The 19530-nt window shown below is 49.1% G+C and overlaps 5 protein-coding genes across 5 annotated transcripts; 3 read left to right on the top strand and 2 right to left on the bottom strand.

Moving 5' to 3' along the window:
- Positions 1-778: 778 nt before the first annotated feature.
- Positions 779-4372, bottom strand: KY384_001489 (uncharacterized protein; the record flags this gene model as incomplete). The annotated part of the gene is made up of 1 exon (XM_044810019.1): positions 779-4372. The coding sequence occupies one exon, from the start codon at positions 4370-4372 to the stop codon at positions 779-781; it is 3594 nt and encodes a 1197-aa protein (XP_044673031.1).
- A 1308-nt stretch (positions 4373-5680) lies between these two features.
- Positions 5681-10639, top strand: KY384_001488 (uncharacterized protein; the record flags this gene model as incomplete). The annotated part of the gene is made up of 7 exons (XM_044810018.1): positions 5681-8204; positions 8251-8448; positions 8502-8553; positions 8608-8954; positions 9004-9082; positions 9803-9946; positions 9988-10639. 7 exons carry the CDS (start codon positions 5681-5683, stop codon positions 10637-10639), a joined length of 3996 nt encoding a protein of 1331 aa, XP_044673030.1.
- A 196-nt stretch (positions 10640-10835) lies between these two features.
- Positions 10836-11956, top strand: KY384_001487 (uncharacterized protein; the record flags this gene model as incomplete). The annotated part of the gene is made up of 2 exons (XM_044810017.1): positions 10836-11230; positions 11293-11956. 2 exons carry the CDS (start codon positions 10836-10838, stop codon positions 11954-11956), a joined length of 1059 nt encoding a protein of 352 aa, XP_044673029.1.
- Positions 11957-12336: 380 nt separating this feature from the next.
- KY384_001486 (uncharacterized protein) lies at positions 12337-13086 on the top strand (the record flags this gene model as incomplete). Its single annotated transcript, XM_044810016.1, has 3 exons — positions 12337-12344; positions 12409-12701; positions 12758-13086. 3 exons carry the CDS (start codon positions 12337-12339, stop codon positions 13084-13086), a joined length of 630 nt encoding a protein of 209 aa, XP_044673028.1.
- Positions 13087-15153: 2067 nt separating this feature from the next.
- KY384_001485 (uncharacterized protein) lies at positions 15154-18947 on the bottom strand (the record flags this gene model as incomplete). The annotated part of the gene is made up of 2 exons (XM_044810015.1): positions 15154-18192; positions 18243-18947. The coding sequence occupies 2 exons, from the start codon at positions 18945-18947 to the stop codon at positions 15154-15156; spliced, it is 3744 nt and encodes a 1247-aa protein (XP_044673027.1).
- Positions 18948-19530: the final 583 nt, after the last annotated feature.

Raw genomic sequence — 19530 nt, 5'->3', positions numbered from 1 at the left:
CCGATATGAATCACCCCAACTTCGTTGCCGTGGCTCCAGCTTGAATGGCTTTGAGTGTGAGGAGAGTGCCCAAGAACAACGCCAGGTCGTGTGACTTCAAACGCAGTGGGAGGCGCCGTAGAAGCTTGTATGGGGACAAAAGCAGAGAGTCAGACGCTCAAGATGATCGAGCTTAAGTATCTGAGACTTAGATCGGAAGCTTTTCGCATTGCTTCCCACAAAAGCGGACGTTCATTCACATATATAGAAAGATTGCAGTGGACGGAAAAGCCTGGGGAATCTTGTCTTTACAGTGTTACTCAGCAAAGCGTGATGGAGAGCGTGAAAAGATGAGGCGGCTACACTGGAGCAGTCTACCGGCTCACGAATCCCACGCCTCGAGCGCCCTGCATCAGACCGGTGCAGATCTATTGGTTGGTATTAAATCAAGATATTGAGCACGTGACCCTACAAACTTCTTCCGTTATTTGGACAATGGGGGCGAAATCGATCCATTAGGGATATATCAAATGTACTTAGATTATATGAGTAAGCTTATCGCATCATCTGATCCATCCACCTCTGTGCATTATGGTACATCATGACCCACTCCCAGCCCATCCCATGATCTCCTCGGCTATGCATTGCTCTCAATTGCGACAAGTGGACGCCGGGTTACGCATTGCTATGCTCCGAAGCCAGAATCTCAAAGTGTCCCCTTTGCGAAAACACCGTTGTCATTCGATCGTATTTGTACCAAAAATAATGTGATGTGCATCTGCGTTTCTCGAGCCGACGATCATGTCGGTCTATCATTCGGGCTATTGCTTCTTCTTTGGGAGATGTCGACAAGCTCGGCTGCTGAGCCTATCAAAGAGGAGCTGTTGTCGTTGTTGTGTATGTTGTCACTGGCCCGATGCTGCTGCACGTAGCCTAGGCTTGTGGGCCGGTCATATTGAAGGTCGTGCACTCCAAGAACAGAGGACGAGTGTCTCGCATGTCCAGGCCCCTCACTGATGCCATCATGACGTGTCGAGGGGTACAAACTCGAGCTCACTGAAGTGCCGCGGCCCGATAGGTATGTTCCTTGTGAGGCTGATTTCTTATGGGACTCAAAGGGCAGCCGTGTTATCTTCCTCACATTTGGTTGATAGCTTGGATTGAAGGCATCATCTTCGTCGAAAACCATGGTGGTACGCTGAGGTGTAGCCGAAGGTGATTGCATGACAGTCGATAGTCGACTGTCATATTGAGTGAGATCGGTAGACGAGTCTCGTTTGGAGCTCTTTCGAGGGACTGTCGGTGGTCTACCAATCCTCCTTGTGCTCTCTCGCGTGGGTTTCGAGCTTACTTTTGAGCCGACCCGACTTGGCAATTCGATGGCCCCAGAGCTTTCGATGTTAGGCAGAGTGGGTGGGATTGGAGAGAGCTGGCTCTCGCGATTCGTTGGCCAGTCGTCATCAGAGACTGACTCGTTAGCGCTTCTATCCTCCTCGCTGTCGAGAGGACTGGGCTCGTCTTCCTCTGGTAAGTGCCTGGTACCAGCACCGATAGCGTCTCCCTCGTCACTCAACGCAAGGTCACGACTTCTTTCTGGCTGCTGGGCAGCGGAATCATCAGTGTAGGGAGTATCAGCACCATTTTCGACTGTACCTGATGGAGTTGTGCGACCTAGTGGAGGAACCCTAGAACTTCTCACCACTTCGAAGCCTTTTCCCTTGTCCTTTGTCTTGCCGCCAAAAAGGCTCTTGATCCAACCAGAGGCAGATGATACAGGTCCAGTTGGATCTGCAGGACCTGTCTTTAACCGACGAGTTGGCTGATTTGACAATGCTGGACCACGCACGCCATAGTAGAAATCAACCTCTCTCGTAGCGTAATCTGTCTTAGAGCGTCTTGGGTCTTCTGCGTCCGAATCAGAACGCTCGCGGTTACCACCAAAATGAGCTGGCGTTGGAGTGCCTCGTCTTGATATTGTTGGGCCATCCGGGGCTCTTGGTGAGCTCTCGACGTCTGGGCTGTGGCGACTCCAGCGCTTGTTAGCCCAATCTGCACTGTTCCCAGAGTTTCGATTCTGTATACGAGGCATTGGAGCATCCGCCGTCGTTCTCCTAGGTCTCGGGGGACGGTAGTAAGGATCTGTTGTCTCAGCATTGCGAATGTTCACAATACCACCAGAAGTTGCATGACCAGCGGCCTGTGAACCACCAGGAATGTAGGAGAAGGCACTAGCTCCTCCAGATATTGGAGTATCACCTGCAACTCCTGCGCTAACTGATTCGAAGCCCAGGCTCTGCCTGTTTTCCCCTCCTTGCCTGTTGAGCAATATTGCTGAGCTGCCCGATATACTTCTCGATCGACCGCCGTTCCATTGTAATGACTTTTGATCACCATCATGTGTAAGTATAGCCGCATCAGACGCAACACTTTGCGTAGCTCTACCTGGCCTGCGTGGATGCCTGCGAGAAAGCTGGCGCATACCAAATACTCGGACTAGACCTCCCCTAGTAGCACTTCCTTCTTCACCACCTGCACCTGCTAGTCTCGCTAATACTTCGATGAGAGTCTGGATAGCATTCAGGAAAAACCCGAAGACGAGGACAACAGCATGCAGGAGGAGGATTATGTATCCAATCCAGCCTCTTGGTGCATCTCCCACGTTTAGCGAGGGTAGAAACGCCGTACTTAATAAGACTGCCAATAGCCTGATTACTGCAAAGACTGTGTGAAAGGTATTCATTGAAGTTGGAGAGTGAAAGGGTCGGAATGCATTCAGTGTCAAGACTGTGATGACTTCACATATCGCGAGCAACACGAGCTGCGCAATGCCAGAAGGCTGCACAGCACCAATCGCGATGCCACGAAGGAATGTGAGCATCACAGGTACTAGAGCGAATGTGGCGGCGTTATCAGAGTATGTGTTGTAAAGAGGACCGTAAAGCAATACAGTTGGCAGATCGTCAAAAAGATACGACCTCGGACGAGTAGTCGCAATGAGCCACAGTAAGTAGCCAGCGAAGCAAACCAGGATTATGATCACCACAGCTGCGACACCCACAACAGAGCTAGGAGACTTCGACGCTACTACTAATTGGTAGCATGATAGCGCCACAATCGGTAGCAAGAAGTAATTGAAGACAATTCGGATGGCATTGCCAACGCTGAAGGGCAGATTCTTCTGGCGAAGATCTTCTTGCTGGGTGTTCGATATGAAGCGATACGCCCACCGAGAGACGAATCCAATCTGAATGAGTACGACAGCCGCAGCAATTATGACCAGGAGCCAAGTCATCATCCCTGCCCAGATGTCTCTATCTTCGCTCATGCCGACTAATTGGCTCATCCGATGAAGACCATATGTTCCATTGGCGACGTATATGCCATCCTGCAAGCCCCGGAAACCAAGGCCATGACTAACAAAGCTTTCATTGAACATAAGAGCAGACCAGCTGACCTGACTTACAGCGGGTTGGAAGAAGCCTGGGTAGTCGAGACTCAATGAGCCGGCAAGGACGATAAATTGGATGTACTGAAGGCAGTCCCCAAAGCCTGGCGTGACAAGTCTCAGCAGGTCGTCATCTCTTCCGTAATTGCTTGTGAACCTGAATACATCTGTCGAGCCCCAAGGGCTGAAAATTGCAGCGGATGCTGTAGCTATGGCGACTAGTATGAGGATTACAAGAGGTACATAAGTCAAAGTGTCACTCAAGAGCCGACCCAGATCGGGCGTGACGGTAGCGCGAACACATGCCAATTGCCGTGCCCCTTCCTCGCCTGACTTCAACTGCAATATTGCGTTTACAGACGTAAAAGCGTAACTAGAGAAGAGATCATGCGCTACCGTCATGGCTGGCAGCTGCGTTTGAGCGCTAGCATTGCCACCACTTGGACTGAAAACGGGAGCAACGTTGCTATAATTACCAGTAAAATTGAATACCGGGGCCCAAGGACACGGTGACAGAGCAGAGGTATTGCATAGACGAGTCGCAAGCGGGTTCCATGGAGTATAGTCTAGGACAGCGTATTCTGCGGTGAAGGTTGTGAATTTCTCGTTTCCCGGATCTCCGGCAAGATCTGGGATCTTCCCATCTGTCTCGTTGGGATTTGCCCATTGGGGATCAGTCCGGCTAGTTGGAAGATTAATCTTCCTTGAAACACCGGTGACGTTCCCATAGACGGTTATGTTGAGGTTATGGCTCGGTGCAGTAGAGTTGAACGCTGCCCAGACATAGAGCGGCACGAATTGCAGAGGAAGTGGATGATCCTGATCGACGACAGGTTTGCTGATATCCGAACTCAAGCAGTTTTCGAAGGGAATGAAGTGTGCGGCAGAGTTGCTTGCCAGCAAGGCAAAGGCCCACCAAACCAAACCCCAAATTCTCAACGAACACATCTTAGATCTGGCGAATGAGAGCTGTAAAAGAGCATTCTTCTTTCTCTTGCGACGTAACGATGATTCGGCAATACGAAATATTGATGCGCGAGGACCCTCTGTTCCTTTTCTGAGGATCGACGGGTAAAACACAGCGCCCTCGTCCTGGATTGGCAATGGTTGATTGTGGCCATGCCGGCTGTCAAGTATCATAGCTTCATCTTTCCACCAGCATGTGAGTGCTGTGATTTGCACACTGCTCTAACGTCGACCCAGAGCCCCCTTGCTCGGTGCTTGGAGGATGAAAGGGAGTGCGAAGTCTTGAAGACCGCACTTGAGGCTGTGCTGCGAGATCGAGCGAGAGAAATGCGTAGCGATCAGTGCAGATGTTCAATGGTTAGGAGATCGATGGTGCAGACAGATTGCATGAAGATAACGAGCGTCAAATGAGAAAGCTGAAATCATCGAAGTCGTCGTGGCGGGGGATGTTGAGCGATACGATGCCTGCTGGGAGAAGTCGTTTTGGATTTCAGACGGCAACTAAGAAAAGAAAGTCTTAGAACTAGCCCCGTTCGGAACAGACGCTGCGGCTGTTACGGTATTTATTACTTTCAACTTTTCGCGCCCTTTGGCTCGTCACTCGCGCAGGCCTTCTGCCAATTCCGTTTCGACATCCAATGTTGGGATCATCCGTGGAGGTTGCAAGGAAACAGCGAGACTCGCCGCCGAGAGATGACTTACAGAATACGTAGTTCTAGCCGCGAAAATACCGTGACAGCATCCCACTTGACGTTTGCTGATCTTTCACGACTCAGCAAGTAGCGCCAAACGGGAGAGGAAGGACATGCAGCTGGATGCGGGCGAAGTATTGCGAAGCATTGTGAAGTCAGGAATCGTTCAAATAATATCGAGAGAAAATCAAGCTCCTGATTCGTAGCCCCAATGCCCGTTCATTCTCATCGTCTACAACACCGTTGGCATTCTGAGGGTACATGTGAGACCGTCATGGCCGAGAGTCATGTCCCTTATGGCTGGCTTCACCGCTAGCTTTCTTATCACAGCTTGGGAGTCCAAATGTGACAGCTTAAGCTTGGGACAAGTGCCGGTGGGGAACGCTTGGCAATGATAGAACTATGGACGGCTCCCTCGCCCATCCTGCCCTCACAGCCCCTCCGCTCAGCTGAAGCCACATCGTCCAGATCCTGTGTGGATTAACACAACCCCGGTCATCTTCAAGAGTTCTAGTCGACTGCATTGCACCAGCATAGATCTCTGAAACGGCAATGACTCCAGCTATCCTCGGTACATTGTATTCGAAGCCGCCTCGCAATGCCAGTCATTGCTCCACCACCAACGAAAGAGGACTCTAAGGAAGGCAAACTATTTAGCAAACACAAATGGCGGGGAAAGCTCTTCTCTGGTGAGAACCCTTTCAGCAAGAGCCCGGAGGAGCAAGACAACCCCAACGACGATGTAGCTCAGTTTTTAGGATATGGTGGCAGAAGGAGCGAGGATCTATTCGTAGGGAAAGACGGGCAGCACGACACAGAGTTTCCTTCTCGAAGAACAGCCTCTTCCCCGCCACCACCGAGAAATATCTATCACCGTGCAAAGCCTAGGCAGAACAAGGGTTTACACGTTGACTTTGTAATTGCCGCCCCAGAAATCATTGGCCTAGGCGGTGATGAAGCAGAGACACCTGCAAGCCTTGTGTTCTCGAACAGATCAGACGCATCCGACCTTCTGCACCGAAGGCCTGCACTCCCACGAAAACCAATACCTAGTATTCTTGAGCCAGCATCCGCAAACAATACTCCGGAGCCAGATGATAGTGTCTTTCAGCAAGAACACACAGAGCGACGAAGAAGCTTTCGGGACTCCTTGAGAGATATAGGAGATGTGCATCCATCGGTCTTGCAGCCTCAAACAGCAAATCAAGCCAACGGTTCACCATCAATTAGCCCGATTGGCTCGGAGCTTGAGGAGAATCATTCAACATTTCCCATTCACGGTTACGATCCGTCGGTACTGCCATCGCCTCCTGATGCCGAGCCTTTGAGGCTTTCTTCGTCACCGCGTGCTTCACCCGAACCACACTCATTAACCTATCGATCTTCAAGTCGGAGTCCTGATGGTAGACATGCCTTCCAAAAACCCTCCCCACTTCTAGGCGCCCGAACATCCCCTAGTCACGTAGAACGTCAGCTGTCATTGCATCCAGATCATGTTGATACCAGTGCAAAGCCAAAGTCTCTCCGCAATGCCGTACAAAGCCTGGGAGCTGATGCTTTGGATGAATTCGATACCAAAGTTAGTCGAATTAATCAAATCTTCCGGCTTGGTGTTGCAGTACAACAGGATCCGATGATCCTTTCCCTCCAGCGTTGGATCAGAGTAGCCACGTGGTGGTTTTTGAAAGGACGAGGCGAGCTTGAGGCCGAAGTCCGGAGCAGATCAAAAGACTCCTCAACACAATCTGATCAATCAGAGATTCCCATTGGGCTGAAGCAAGCCTATGTGGATCTTGCCAAGGCTTGGTGGATAGTGAAAGAAATTGCTCCTAGTCATCCTGAGCTGAGACGGTATGGAAACACAAGTGTCAAGTCTTTGGTGCCAATTCTCGAAAACTTTGGAAATCAGGACTTGGCAAAGTTGGCACGGCATCATGTTGATCTCCAAGCAAACATTCGCGCTCTGGCGATGTCCATGAAGAGGAATGGGCGATTGCCCCCTGATCACTTTGAGTTACAGAAGCTGGACGTTCGTGTGCTTCTGGAGGATCCATCTTTACCTTCAGAAGCCATGAGGGTTTTTACTTCCCAGGATCCTTCCTTAAGCGAAGATGCAATGGACCCTACTATGCCGCTGACTGACTCTGCAAATTCGTTCTATTTTAGCAGATTTTTCGGCGCTGCGTCGGTCGTGTCTCGCCGAAAAGCCTGGGAGCCTTTTATTGTGCCGAGTGTGGTCTCACTTTCGAGAAAGAAAGATACCTTAGATCTCACAGCTTCAATTTCGAGTCAAGACGAGAGCGTCAATCTGATGATACAGACGGAGAAAGATCAGTCTAATCGTCTGATCTGGTCTGACGTTAATTGGAGCTCGACAGGTAATTTCATAAGTGTAGCTATTACACCCGAAATAGACTTATCGATCCTGCTTTCTGCACATGATTTCAGAACGCTATGGAGCATTTGTGACTACACCCGAAAAATACAGAAAGACTACCAAGGTCGAAAAGGCGAAGAGGTAGCTTACGAAGTAAAGCTTGTTGACTTTCAATGCCTCCAAACCGAACAACATGCAAGTTCCTTCCCTTCTGATCCCATCAGATACTGCAAAGTCCGCATGTTTTCGAAAGTCAAAACGCATCATGACGGTAGTGGCAGAATTCACGCAGGCTTTCGACTCATGGCCAGAACACCACCATCAATGAAGACACTCAGCACTGTGTCGCAAGACTACGGTGACGATATGCCTACTATCTTCGGATTTGGTCGACGTGATGACAGGGCAAAATTATCTATCAGGGTTCCCTCTTCTTCTGTATTTGTCCTGACATTTCGAAGCTGGGAAGATCTTGATCTCTTTTACAATATCTTCACTCAGAAGCAAGTCCTAAGTAATGAGAAACGATCCCCAGCGCTACTTCTAGAAGGCTTGAATATTGTGACGAATGATTCGAGCAAGGGCAATGTCACCCGCCATCTACGCGATTGCAATTGGCAACAAGTTAAGGTGATTACTCGAGAGCATGCCGGTCACCCAAACTCTTCAATTGGAAAGCGCTCTCAAGCCTCGCGACTGATCGCTCAGTGTGATGATGGTATCCTAACAGAATGTCTTGCTATGTGTAAGGATACCCAGTCGTCCTTCCATAGCCAAACTAATGCGTATAGCAACCGGCGAACTACAGATGTGTTTGAGCACACATGACTGCAACGAAATCCAGCTTCTGAGACCACCTCATCGGGACGTAGCTGCCTCATTGACTGACTACAGTCTCACTGACAATAAGGTTGACTCATGGCGCGAAATGCTGTGGGCTGTTGGTAGATACACGGTCGTGAGATCATACCGTTTCAAGTCTCTCCCAGGTCTGTCTATTCTCGACAAAAGTGCCGACTCGCAGCAGCTGATGCCTCCGTAGATTTGCATACCTTTGAAGCTTTAGTAATGGGGTTCGATGTGCTCTACGAAGGGTAAGGCTCTCCCATAGCAGTACTAAGGCTATGCTAAATCCTTACTTTCTGCAGTGTTGGCTCATATTTCGCGATCTCACGTCGACGGAAAGGAGTCCCGATACACAAGTACTGGGAAGCCGACTTCGTACGGATGCAGGTTCTCAAACAAGACAAGACCGTTCAATTAGCTCTTTTCTTCAAGAATTTCAGCCATGGTTCTTGTATGAACTTCGTCGTCAGAAGCACAGACTTTTTTGAAAAATTGGATAAGAATGATAGAAACTACCTACGCATTGTAGACGCTAAGTTCGCATTGCCAAAATCGCAAGAGGACTCTACTCGCGATTTCGTTTGCCTTGATTTCCCCGAATATCCTGGGGAGCATGATGACATTATGATTGGTTTCGAGGACATGAACGGTGAGCTTGCATTCTACATAAGAAGCAGCATAAATTTGACTGGAAATAGAGCGGGATCAGTTTGCAGCTCAGCTGCCAGCAGCAGCGAGTAGAGCCTCAAAGATGGGGACTTTGAAGAAGGCCTCGAGGTCAGCGGATTGAGCTCAGGTTCCGACATGTGGATGGTTGTTCTTGTTTTTATCTTGTATCAACAAGCGGATACCCAAGTCGAATGATTTGCTGCGTTAATAGGGAGGAAATGAAGCGAAATACTTGATAGCGGTAGCGTAAACCTTCCCTCCTCCGATCCAGGAGCCTAACGCCATGCAAAGCTACCTGTCCCTCTCTCAAAGATGTTATCTTCAATTAATCAGCTGCTTGTGAGCAGCTGCAATATTGTATATCTTTCGGCATGGGCTCGAAAAATGGAGTTGGCACCACTCAATCCGAATATCCGCAGTCTTCATCTGGCTTCGCCCCATCCCACGCTGCGTCGACGCTCGTCGTTCATGGAGATGACAATCTCAACCAAACCACTGATGTAGCTCCACCCCTCCACGTGTCTACGACCTTTCGATATGCATCTAATCCTGATGAACTCATCCCGGCCAAAGATCTCAAAGTATTCACCTCAATCACCATCCCGAGTACAAGTGTTTAATTGACCCCTTCCTTCAGGCGCCGCTCTCCACGGATTCGCACGTCTACTCCCGCCATACAGCCCCGACATCGACGCGCTTGGAGGTGATTCTCACGTCACTCCTTCAGGCCCAGTGCATAACATACACGTCCGGACTTGCTTCGCTCCATGCCGCTTATTGCGCTCTTAATCCCCAAGTCGTTTCCATGGGCAACGGCTATCATGGTAGCACCGGCGTCTTGCAACTCCACACCAAATTGACAGGGGCAAAGGTTCTCCCCCTCGACTGTCCAGCTTCCGAGCTCGGAGAAGGTGACGTAATCCACCTCGAGACACCGATTAACCCCACAGGCGAAGCATTCGAAATAGCAAAGTATGCAGAGAAAGCGCACTCTCGTGGCGCGTTTTTGATAGTGGACAGCACTTTCGCACCGCCACCGCTACAGGATCCATTCCTGTGGGGGGCAGATCTGGTAATATGCATTCAGGGACGAAGTATTTAGGGGGACATAGCGACATGTTGTGTGGGGTGTTGGCGACTAAGAATGAGGAGTGGGTGCGGGTTTTGCGAGTAGAGAGGACGGTCCTTGGAGGTGTTATGGGCAATATGGAGGGCTGGTTAGGAGTGAGAAGTCTGAGAACGTTAGGATTAAGGGTTCAGCGGCAGAGTGAGAACGCAGGGAAGCTGGTGGAATGGCTAGAGCGGTTGCTGGATGAGGGACGGGAGGGCAGTAGAAATGTCCAGAAAGTGGTGGAGAAGGTTCATCATGCAAGTCTGCAACAGGGCGATGTATCTTGGTTGGAAAAGCAGATGCCGAATGGATTTGGGTCTGTGTTTGCGGCTACGATGAAGACGGAAAGGCTTGCGAGGAGGTTACCAAGTAGAAGTCATCTTTTCAACCATGCTACGAGTTTAGGTGGTGTTGAGAGTCTGATTGAGTGGAGGTCCATGAGTGACACGACGGTTGACCCGAGACTGGTGAGATTCTCTGTTGGAATCGAAGCGTGGGAGGATCTTCAGCTGGACTTACTTAATGCATTCAACGCATTGGCGGAAGAAGAATAAAAAATGAAAGAGACTGAGCAGCCTATGGTGCAGTTTCCGTCGTTCAAGCATCGCGTTGGCTAGGCAAAGAGTCGCACTTCAAGGCTACATCTTTCAAGACGAAGATCAGCTTGACCTCATCTGCTTGACTTCACCACTCTATTCATATCAACATCCGACTGTTGTCCAACCATAATAACGAACCCTGATTGCCAAAATGGCTCAGACACAAGCGTGTTGGCCCCCCACTCTGACCACGGATCCTGAGATTCTAGGCTACTTGACAGACATCAATAAGATCAATTACAGCCGTGACATTGGCCGCTCCTTTCACCTCGGTGGCAACATCTACCATCAATATGGAGACACTTTCTGCAAGAACAGCAAAGGCGACTTCGTTGGAGTGGTTTGTTGTACTACTTCGAAAGTGGTCGATCAATCGAAGCCCTTGCAAAGCTCATACCTAGCTATCGATTCAAACGGTCTTGTAATGCCACTTCTCAGTCTGAACGACGAAGAGATAGCGTATCAGAAAAACAATCCCGGGAACAGACCTACGCTTTGGGCGTTTGGCGGAGTAGTCGAAGTCGGAAATGGCATTGGATTGCTTTGGTACGTCTGACCAAGCTACTAAAGATGCGAGAGCCTTGTCAGACAAAAGCTAAACCTTCCAGGTATGAGAAAGGCATCGACCATAACCCTGGAAGCGGTCAACCGCAGACGTATGAATGTCTAGGGATTGGCATTGCCAAGGTGGCAATAGAACGTAGCTCAGGTCAACCAACAACAGAGCGAATACCTGGATTGCTGTTCCAGCAGAATGAACCGCATTTTGGATCTGCATTTCTGGATAACGGGTACATATATCTATATGGGCAAATTTCTGGTGACTGCAAGATCGCACTCACCAGAGTACCACCCGACTCAGCCACTGACCGCTCGAAGTATCAATTCTGGAATGGCTCCGGCTGGTGCACCAATACGTCCGACTGTGCTCCTGCCTATGCAGATCTGCCCCAGGGGCAAGTCCTTCGCTCCAGCTTCTTTGGGACTGCGTATCCCTACCTTTTCGTCGGCGTCAGTAAGTATGGTGACAGCAAGATTCGCGTAGGTCGTGCGAAAGCACCGGAAGGACCCTGGGATATCTATGTTGTAGGTACTGCGAAAGGCATCAATTACCCTAATGACTACATGTACTGCATCTTTCCCCACCCTTGGGCGTTTGCGGACAAAGACGGAAAGTTGATGGTGACGTGGAGTGAGCATTGGCCAGGTGGAGTAGTGGCTGCAAAGTTGAGCTTCAAGCTCGACGCTCAAGCTGCAAAACAGGGATTATAAGCATCTCGCAAGGAACTCGGTTCAGATAACAAGGCGATGCGGCTGGCAGGAGCCTCCCAACGCAATAGTGCTTTTAATGACTTCGTAGTACAAGACAACCTCGACTTGCTGGGTACAACGAATGTGTAGTAATCAATCTCACGGGCAGTGATAAGTATCCTCTATAGCATGAAAGTTTTATGAACAATTCAGACCTTTGCCTTGAGTGTGTCAGGAAGGTGGAATGCTCGATGTTATTCCATGAGGAAGGGGAGATTAGTCACTCAAAAGCGGGCAAATTCCGCACTGGTTTTCCCTATCCTCTAGCTCACAGCTGTCGACGGCTCGATTGTGCGAACTACTCGACAGGTATACTCAAGCTCCGCATCGATTGCTCAAAAATGGCCAAGTAAGCTCTCTCAAATGTCCATCCAAAGGTCCCTAATTTCTGCTGACGGCCTTTTTTCCCACAGCTATCTCGCTTCTATCTTCGGGACGGAGCAAGACAAGGTCAACTGCTCATTCTACTACAAGATCGGTGCATGTCGCCACGGCGACCGCTGTTCGCGCAAACATGTGAAACCTTCATATTCGCAGACGATCCTGCTACCAAATCTCTACCAAAATCCAGCCTACGATCCAAAGAACAAGATGAACCCAAGTCAGCTTCAGAACCACTTCGATGCATTCTACGAGGACTTCTGGTGTGAGATGTGCAAATACGGAGAGATAGAGGAAGTGGTAGTTTGCGACAATAACAATGATCGTATGTCAAGTCATCTCTTTCCCAAGAAAATTGCCTGCTAATACTTCTTGTCGCAGATCTAATTGGTAACGTTTACGCGCGCTTCAAATACGAAGACTCTGCCCAACAAGCTTGCGATGCCCTCAATTCCCGCTGGTATGCTGCGCGCCCAATCTACTGCGAGCTCTCACCCGTTACAGACTTCCGGGAAGCATGCTGTCGGCTGAACAGTGGGGAAGGGTGTGTGAGAGGCGGATTTTGCAATTTCATACATAGGAAAAATCCGAGCGCGGAATTGGAGAGGGACCTGGAATTAGGTACGAAGAAGTGGTTGAAGGTCAGGGGAAGGGATGAAAGGAGTGTGACGAGGAGTCCAAGCCCAGAACCGACCAGGAGAAGGTTTTGAGGATTTGGGTAGGGACCGTCGGTGCTAAAGAGGAGTAAATCAGGTGACTGCCTTCAAATGGCGAGGAGTTTGCAAAAGGCGAAAACTTTCCAAGGAGGGTGTCACGATAGGTGATCTATATCTTTCTGGATCTTGCTGTTGATACCATCTTAGAAGAAGTGGCAAGAGTCAACGGGTGATGAATTACTCCGAATGTTGGCCGTGCTTCGCCATCGTTGCGCAGTTCAGCTTGCTCATATGTCAGGGAACATTGGACATGTTGGTAAGCGTCAGTCCCAGACTCTCGACATGGATCCCTGAAGGACAGCCCTCAAAGTTGACGTAAAAGATTCATCCAATTATTTGAAAGTCCTGATGTATTTAAATAGCAACCTTTATAAGGACCTTGAGGGTTGCCTCCGCAATCTAGTGTATTATGTCATTAGAACGCTCAAGTTGGTATCATATGCTGCTAATCATCGCTTTGCAAATCCACGTCCAACATCTTTTACAATGTTATGTTTCCGTCCCAACAGCTCTTACACTGACATGCGAGTTTAGGTTCCTCGAAACCAATCATGGGTGCCCAGCCAGGCGAACAGAAACACGATAATGAAGGTAACCGTGGCAACGATTACGCCGACAATCCACAGGCGTCTACGCTTCGGTTGCCTCTTGGTCAAAGCCTCAGTATCCCTGGAATGCGTGTCAGCTTCGCTTGTTTTCTGCCGTGGGAAGAGGGAAGGATGGAATGCAATAGATATAGGACTGAGAGGCAGGCAGACAAAAGCACTTACGCTGACTGGCGTAGAACTGGCCTCTCTACCTTTGGCAAACAACTCTGACTAATCGAGCTACTTGGGTAGATCGAGTCTGTAAGGGTTGAATCCTGCCTACCAAACACTTTGGCCTTGTCCTTTCTTGCAAGTGCAGGGTAGAAGACTGCAGGGTCGAAATCTTCCGGTATATTTGGCTCCGCTATGGACTTGTGAGGGAATGTAATGACAGAGTCATCACGAATCTTGAGGTTCTCTCGTGCAGCCAGAGCAGGATAAAATGTTGCGGGATCGAAGTTCTTGAGTTGTACAGGCTCATGAAATTTGGTGTTTGGCTGCGGCATACTTGGGTGGTGAACTAGTTCGGCGAGGGACGATCGGCTGTTGGAGTTATAGACGTTCAATACGTATGACAGAGTCTCTTGGATCGAAGATATGATCTATCGGTAGCTCCGAAGGGGATCCCAAAGCGACAAGATGAGTCAGTAGCCTAGCAGAACACTTCATGTGCTCTTGCTCCCACTGCTAAGCGTCTAAGAGAAACCAGGGTGATCAATACCGAGTATCTCCTCTAATAATGCAACACATATGATCAACTGTGTTTTAGAGAGATGCTCGTACCAAGTCTCAGGCAAGAGCCAGTATTGAGCGGCATGCTGGCTAGGAAGCGTGCAAACAGGATGGAGTCTGATCGAAGGACCGAATTACTCGCATGGAGCATCGACGCTATCTGCTTGTTTGAAACACACAAGTGTGGATGCTGGTTCCAAATCCCTCTCAAAGTGGAGTGGACAGGCTGACACGTCAACTTTAAGAGACCAAATGATCTCTATGAAATCAGAATCAGGATCAGAGAGTCAAGATGACGTCTAACGTTGGTTGTTTAGCGTACTCCATTCATTGGAGATGCTTAGGTCGAGCTACTTGAAGACCAATCAGCCCTGTAGCGCTAGTCGCGTGGATCGCCTGTATCTCAAATCTGTAAGCCGGACTGCTGGACATAGGTGAGTGGGGGCATGCCTCCTTTCATTGGACATTGGGCTACTGGAAATGTGTGGTGAATTAGAGGACGTGTAGAGATGTTTCAACCCTGTTGTACTGTCGAAAGGCAATGTGCGAGGACTTGACCGAACTATTTCTGTCATTAGGCCTTTCTGCCAAGAGAGTGTGCGTTGGTTTCGCGATGCCGCATGTTTGGTGTTCCTTGAGGATGCCTGCTCCGTGACGGACGTCTTGATCTGCCTCAATCCTTGATGCAAGGATCCCGCTGCCATCTTTGCAAGGCTATGAGTTAAGCACAGCCATTGTAAACCTAAGGTTCCAATCTGGACACTAGCCGGATTGGCTCCATACTGATACGTTTATGGTAGACATTGATGTGGTCAATCTTAGCTTCCCATACGTCTGCTGTTCGGTATCCATCATGAGCTTTCACAACGGGGCTGCTGTCTCGTAGGACTACTCGCGCTCCACCAGCCGTAATATTCGCAAAAACAGCCTTTCTAACTGTGCTCAAAGGCTGGACTGCTACCCTGAAGGTCTTTGGTAGCGGAGCCTCCTTGAAATAGAAGGCTCTAAAGAGAGCGAGGGTGTTCCAGTGGAGGAAACTCGAGAATTGAGCATCTCCCGCTTCTCTCTGCCGTTGCCATAGTCGCTTTGTCAAAGTTTCCACTTGATTGTATGAAAATGGAAGAAAAGTGCTGTCATTCTTTTCGTCAACAGCAGTGCCCGTTACCTTTTCCCGACGAAGCGCGGCTTCTATTTGCCAGTGGACAACAAGATCGTTATAGCGGCGTAGCGGTGATGTTGCCATAGCATAAGATGGCAAACCCAGCATAGGATGCTCAAGCGGCGAAGCAGACATATCAGTATAGCCCAAAAGTCGAACATATTGTCGTACGTTGTGATTATAGGCTATTTCATTTCCCTTATATATACTTGGGACCAATACATTTTGACGAAATTCATCTGGCGGCATTTGTGGATCTGGATCGATTCGCATTCCTCGGTAGGGAATTGGAATACGTCGACTCGAGCACCATCGAGCGCAGATCTCACCTGCTAGGACCATGATATTACTGACCAACTTGTCGGCATTGTTGGCCATATTCTGTTCAATCAAAATGGCAGGGTCTCCGTCAAAGTGCCGTACTTGAGAGCTGAGCCCACTTGGAAGGCTTGACCTGGGACCAAAGGAAACCTTGGGCATACTGTTGGACAAGCCCCAGGTATTTTCAAAAGAAAGAGCACCATTCCTCTCTCTTCGACGTTTCACCGCTTCACCAAGTTCGAGTATCCGTCGAAGTTTTGCGACAGTTTCGATTGGAAAAGGATGGGATAGCTGTGATCTGTCCAATTCCGCTTTGCTTGACACATCGTGTGCATTTCCACCAACCGTCCACACTGCTGAGTTACCTTGTTCTGTTTCTTCGCCTAAGCTGAGCTCTGCTCGAACTCTTTCGTGCGTGAAGAATTGAACATTCCTCGCGATGCCGTGTGTCACTAAGGACTCAATTACATCGCCGTTGTCGTTCAGCCGTGCACTGAAAGTTATGCAAGGCCGATCTCTCGCAAGGCTAAAATATTTTTGTGAAATTCCAGGATCTAACATTGCGTGCTTTTCTTCTGGCAGATAAATAGATTGCGATATTTCTGCGGCGTATCGAGCGATACTTGAGTCCGGGGATATGAACGCAGACGGGTTTGCTACGTGTATATGTATCCAAGACTGCGATGGCTTGCCACTGATGCTCTCTATCGAAATACCATCATCGCGTTCTACCGTTTCCTCACCGTCAATGCAAAAGATAGGAATCTCACCCCAATCCTTGCGAAAGCTCTCCATAGAATCTTTGAGATGGAGATTCGGCAGCTGCTGCCGCGCTTCCTCTCTCAAACGACTGATTGTGTGAAGAGGGTTATACCCTGGAAGACCTGAACGAAGCTGGTGAAGTGAGGGATTCTGCCACGGAGCTATGATACCAAGCTCTTGGAGGAAGGTGTAACCGGTACTCTGATCCAGATCCAAGTGCTCGTAGAGTCCGACAGCCCGTAAAATCATAGGACCGAGGGCTTCGAAGCTTCCATACCGACGTATGGACTTGGCTGCTACCCATGCGTCGATGTAATGCAAAATTGTCTTGTCTTCTCTGCTTAGACTAGCGACCTCACTGATGCTACAGCGGGGTTGATCTGACTTTTGGTCTGAACGGTCTGGAGTTGGACCAACGCCTCCAGTGGGAGACACTGGACGCTTCTGTCGGCTCAGCAAGATCCAATTACGGGCTTTTATCACGAAAGATGCTATTGGGTTTCCTGAATGGGATACGTAAGTAGTGGGAGGGCTCGTCTCTTTGGAAGTAGTTGCTGCTTCAACATAGCGCTCTTGGAAATCTCTCATCCATTCTTGGGTCAGTCTCAACTGCTCAAGATTTTGCTTTGGTATGAATGTAAAATGGGGATTTTCGCGATGTCTTTTTGAGCTTTTGAAAACATTTTCAAGTCGTGTCAATGTCCGATGGGTAGTCCAGAGCATGACTTGTGTGAGTCCTGAGACGTTATCAATTTCAAAAAGTTCTTTTGCAATCTCTATCAATGATAGCGTTTTAAACCCTTCAGCGTATGCATCAGGGGCCAGCAAATGATAAGCACGGTTGAGTTTATCTGCATGCTTACGATAGAGAGTATCTGAGAGTCTCTCGAAGCTCTGCATAGCTTCTAAAGCATTTCGGCCTGCTCCGCGGGGTGCGTGTCTACTCATTGAAAGCACCCTTTCACTATCTGTCATTGAATTTGGATCGTCAGGAGCAGAAGCAAGAATGTCTGAAAGTGTACATGGGTTCAAAAATTGGGTTATAACAAAATCGCATTGTCCAACGGAGGCAAAAATCCACGATCCGCGCTGGGTGTAGAACAGCGAGGTGTCCTCCATGGGCTTGATAAAGATTGCTAGAAGTGAGCCACTCGACACTCGAAGTGCTGCTAAATCACCCTGTTTGAGGGATCGAGGGGCATTCATTATCCTGAAGGCAGCATCCTCTTGATCAAGGTTAGCATAAGCCTCATCTTCTTCGATCTCGGTCGGTACAAGAGGTGAAAGTAAGTCTTCTTCGTCAGACTTCCTTGTTCCGTCTAATGCATCCGACAGCGAGATACGGATGCTCTCCCGATGGGTGGGAGCGTGTTCATCAAGGCTGTTCTGGTGGGCTTGCCACAACATTAGGTGTTCCCGAATGTTCACCCCACCTATGCCCTCTTCTAGGGCAGAGTTATCGTACATGAAATCTGGTCGTGGCCCAGAGGGATCGTCACTAACGGATATCACATGAGCTTGAGGATTGGCCCTTTGCGTCTTCACGTGTGTTTAGTCTTCTTCTCTTCAAGATCATTTCCGTCACTCACGGAAATGGATGCTTTTTTGACTTTGCGAAAGGGCTGGTTTTTGGTAGGAAGACTTGCATGAAGCACAGGACGCTTGTTAAGGGCCATATGCTGTCCTCTCTGGGGCTTGAACCCTGCCATATCATTTGAACGTGGAGAAGACGCTGGCGCAGCTATTGGAGACGGGGTAATTGCTACCGAATCAAGGTATAATTGCGTTGCTCTGTACGTATTCACGAGATTATTCAAGTCCTTGTAGATTGCTTCATCTTCGTTGACAGGCACTGGGCTCTGATATGTGCGAAACTTTGACCGCCATCCTATTTTCGTATGTTGACTCACATGATAGTGAATTTTAAGCTCCTCGCACCTCGAAGCCGGTTCGGTAGCTTCGTCAGTGGTTTGCGTAGCAAGATGAGGATATGTCGCTTTGTTAGATTCATCCTGACCCTGAAGCTTTGCAGCGCGAGCACCCTTGCGCCCGACAGTGCCATCCGAACCTTGATGGATCTCAGTGGCACCTACACGTACAGTGGCGGTCTTATGTGAGTCCTTTGTTCTTGCGCTACTCTCTCCGACAAGCCTACTGGAGGCGTCGACAGATGGACTTCCGGGAAGAATGAGGCCCGCATCTTGAGTATTGCCCAGGCGTGTGCCTTGGAGAGAGGCATAAGGTCTCTGAGCTCTCCCATATCTATTGGCAAGTCCTGAGAAACGCCATGGCATGACGGATGTTTGTAAATACACGCCGCGGTAGAAAGAATCTTTGGGTTAAGGGTCGGAGCATCACAAAATTTAAGATCGCGGGCAAATTCCGCCGAGCCCCGGCAGAGGCACTCTCGGCACAATACGCATTGGAATTTGGAAGGGTGCAATCTCTCCCAATCTTGCCCATTTCACCAACGAAGTCACCTCGTGAAGAGCGAGACAACCCGGTGAGTCTCACATTTCAGAAGTTGCAAAGGCTTTGCTTGAATGATGAATGAAAAAATAATTAGCATGTATTGTCCGAAAGAGCGCTCTGTAGTTCTTCATGAGCTAAACATCTTCTGATGAAACGTCTTCATTGTGATCCACCATTTTTGCGTCTTCAAAGCGACAACTGATATGATCGTACTAGGTGCTCGGAGATCGCAGGAAGATGCCCTCAAAAGTTCGAACGGGCCACTTTCGACTCCTGTATTTTGCTTCTGCTGCGACTTTCACAAAAAAGGAGTGGGACGATTTTCCCGCCCCATTCTCTACGGAGGATTTGTTTGCCTTGCTTGAAGCTACATATCCAGGCATAGTACAAGCGGTATTGCAGAGC

Source organism: Bacidia gigantensis (assembly GCF_019456465.1).
Source record: "Bacidia gigantensis strain McMullin 20006 chromosome Unknown contig_132, whole genome shotgun sequence".
NCBI classification, from domain to species: domain Eukaryota; kingdom Fungi; phylum Ascomycota; class Lecanoromycetes; order Lecanorales; family Ramalinaceae; genus Bacidia; species Bacidia gigantensis.
This window is presented reverse-complemented; position numbering and strand designations above follow the sequence as displayed.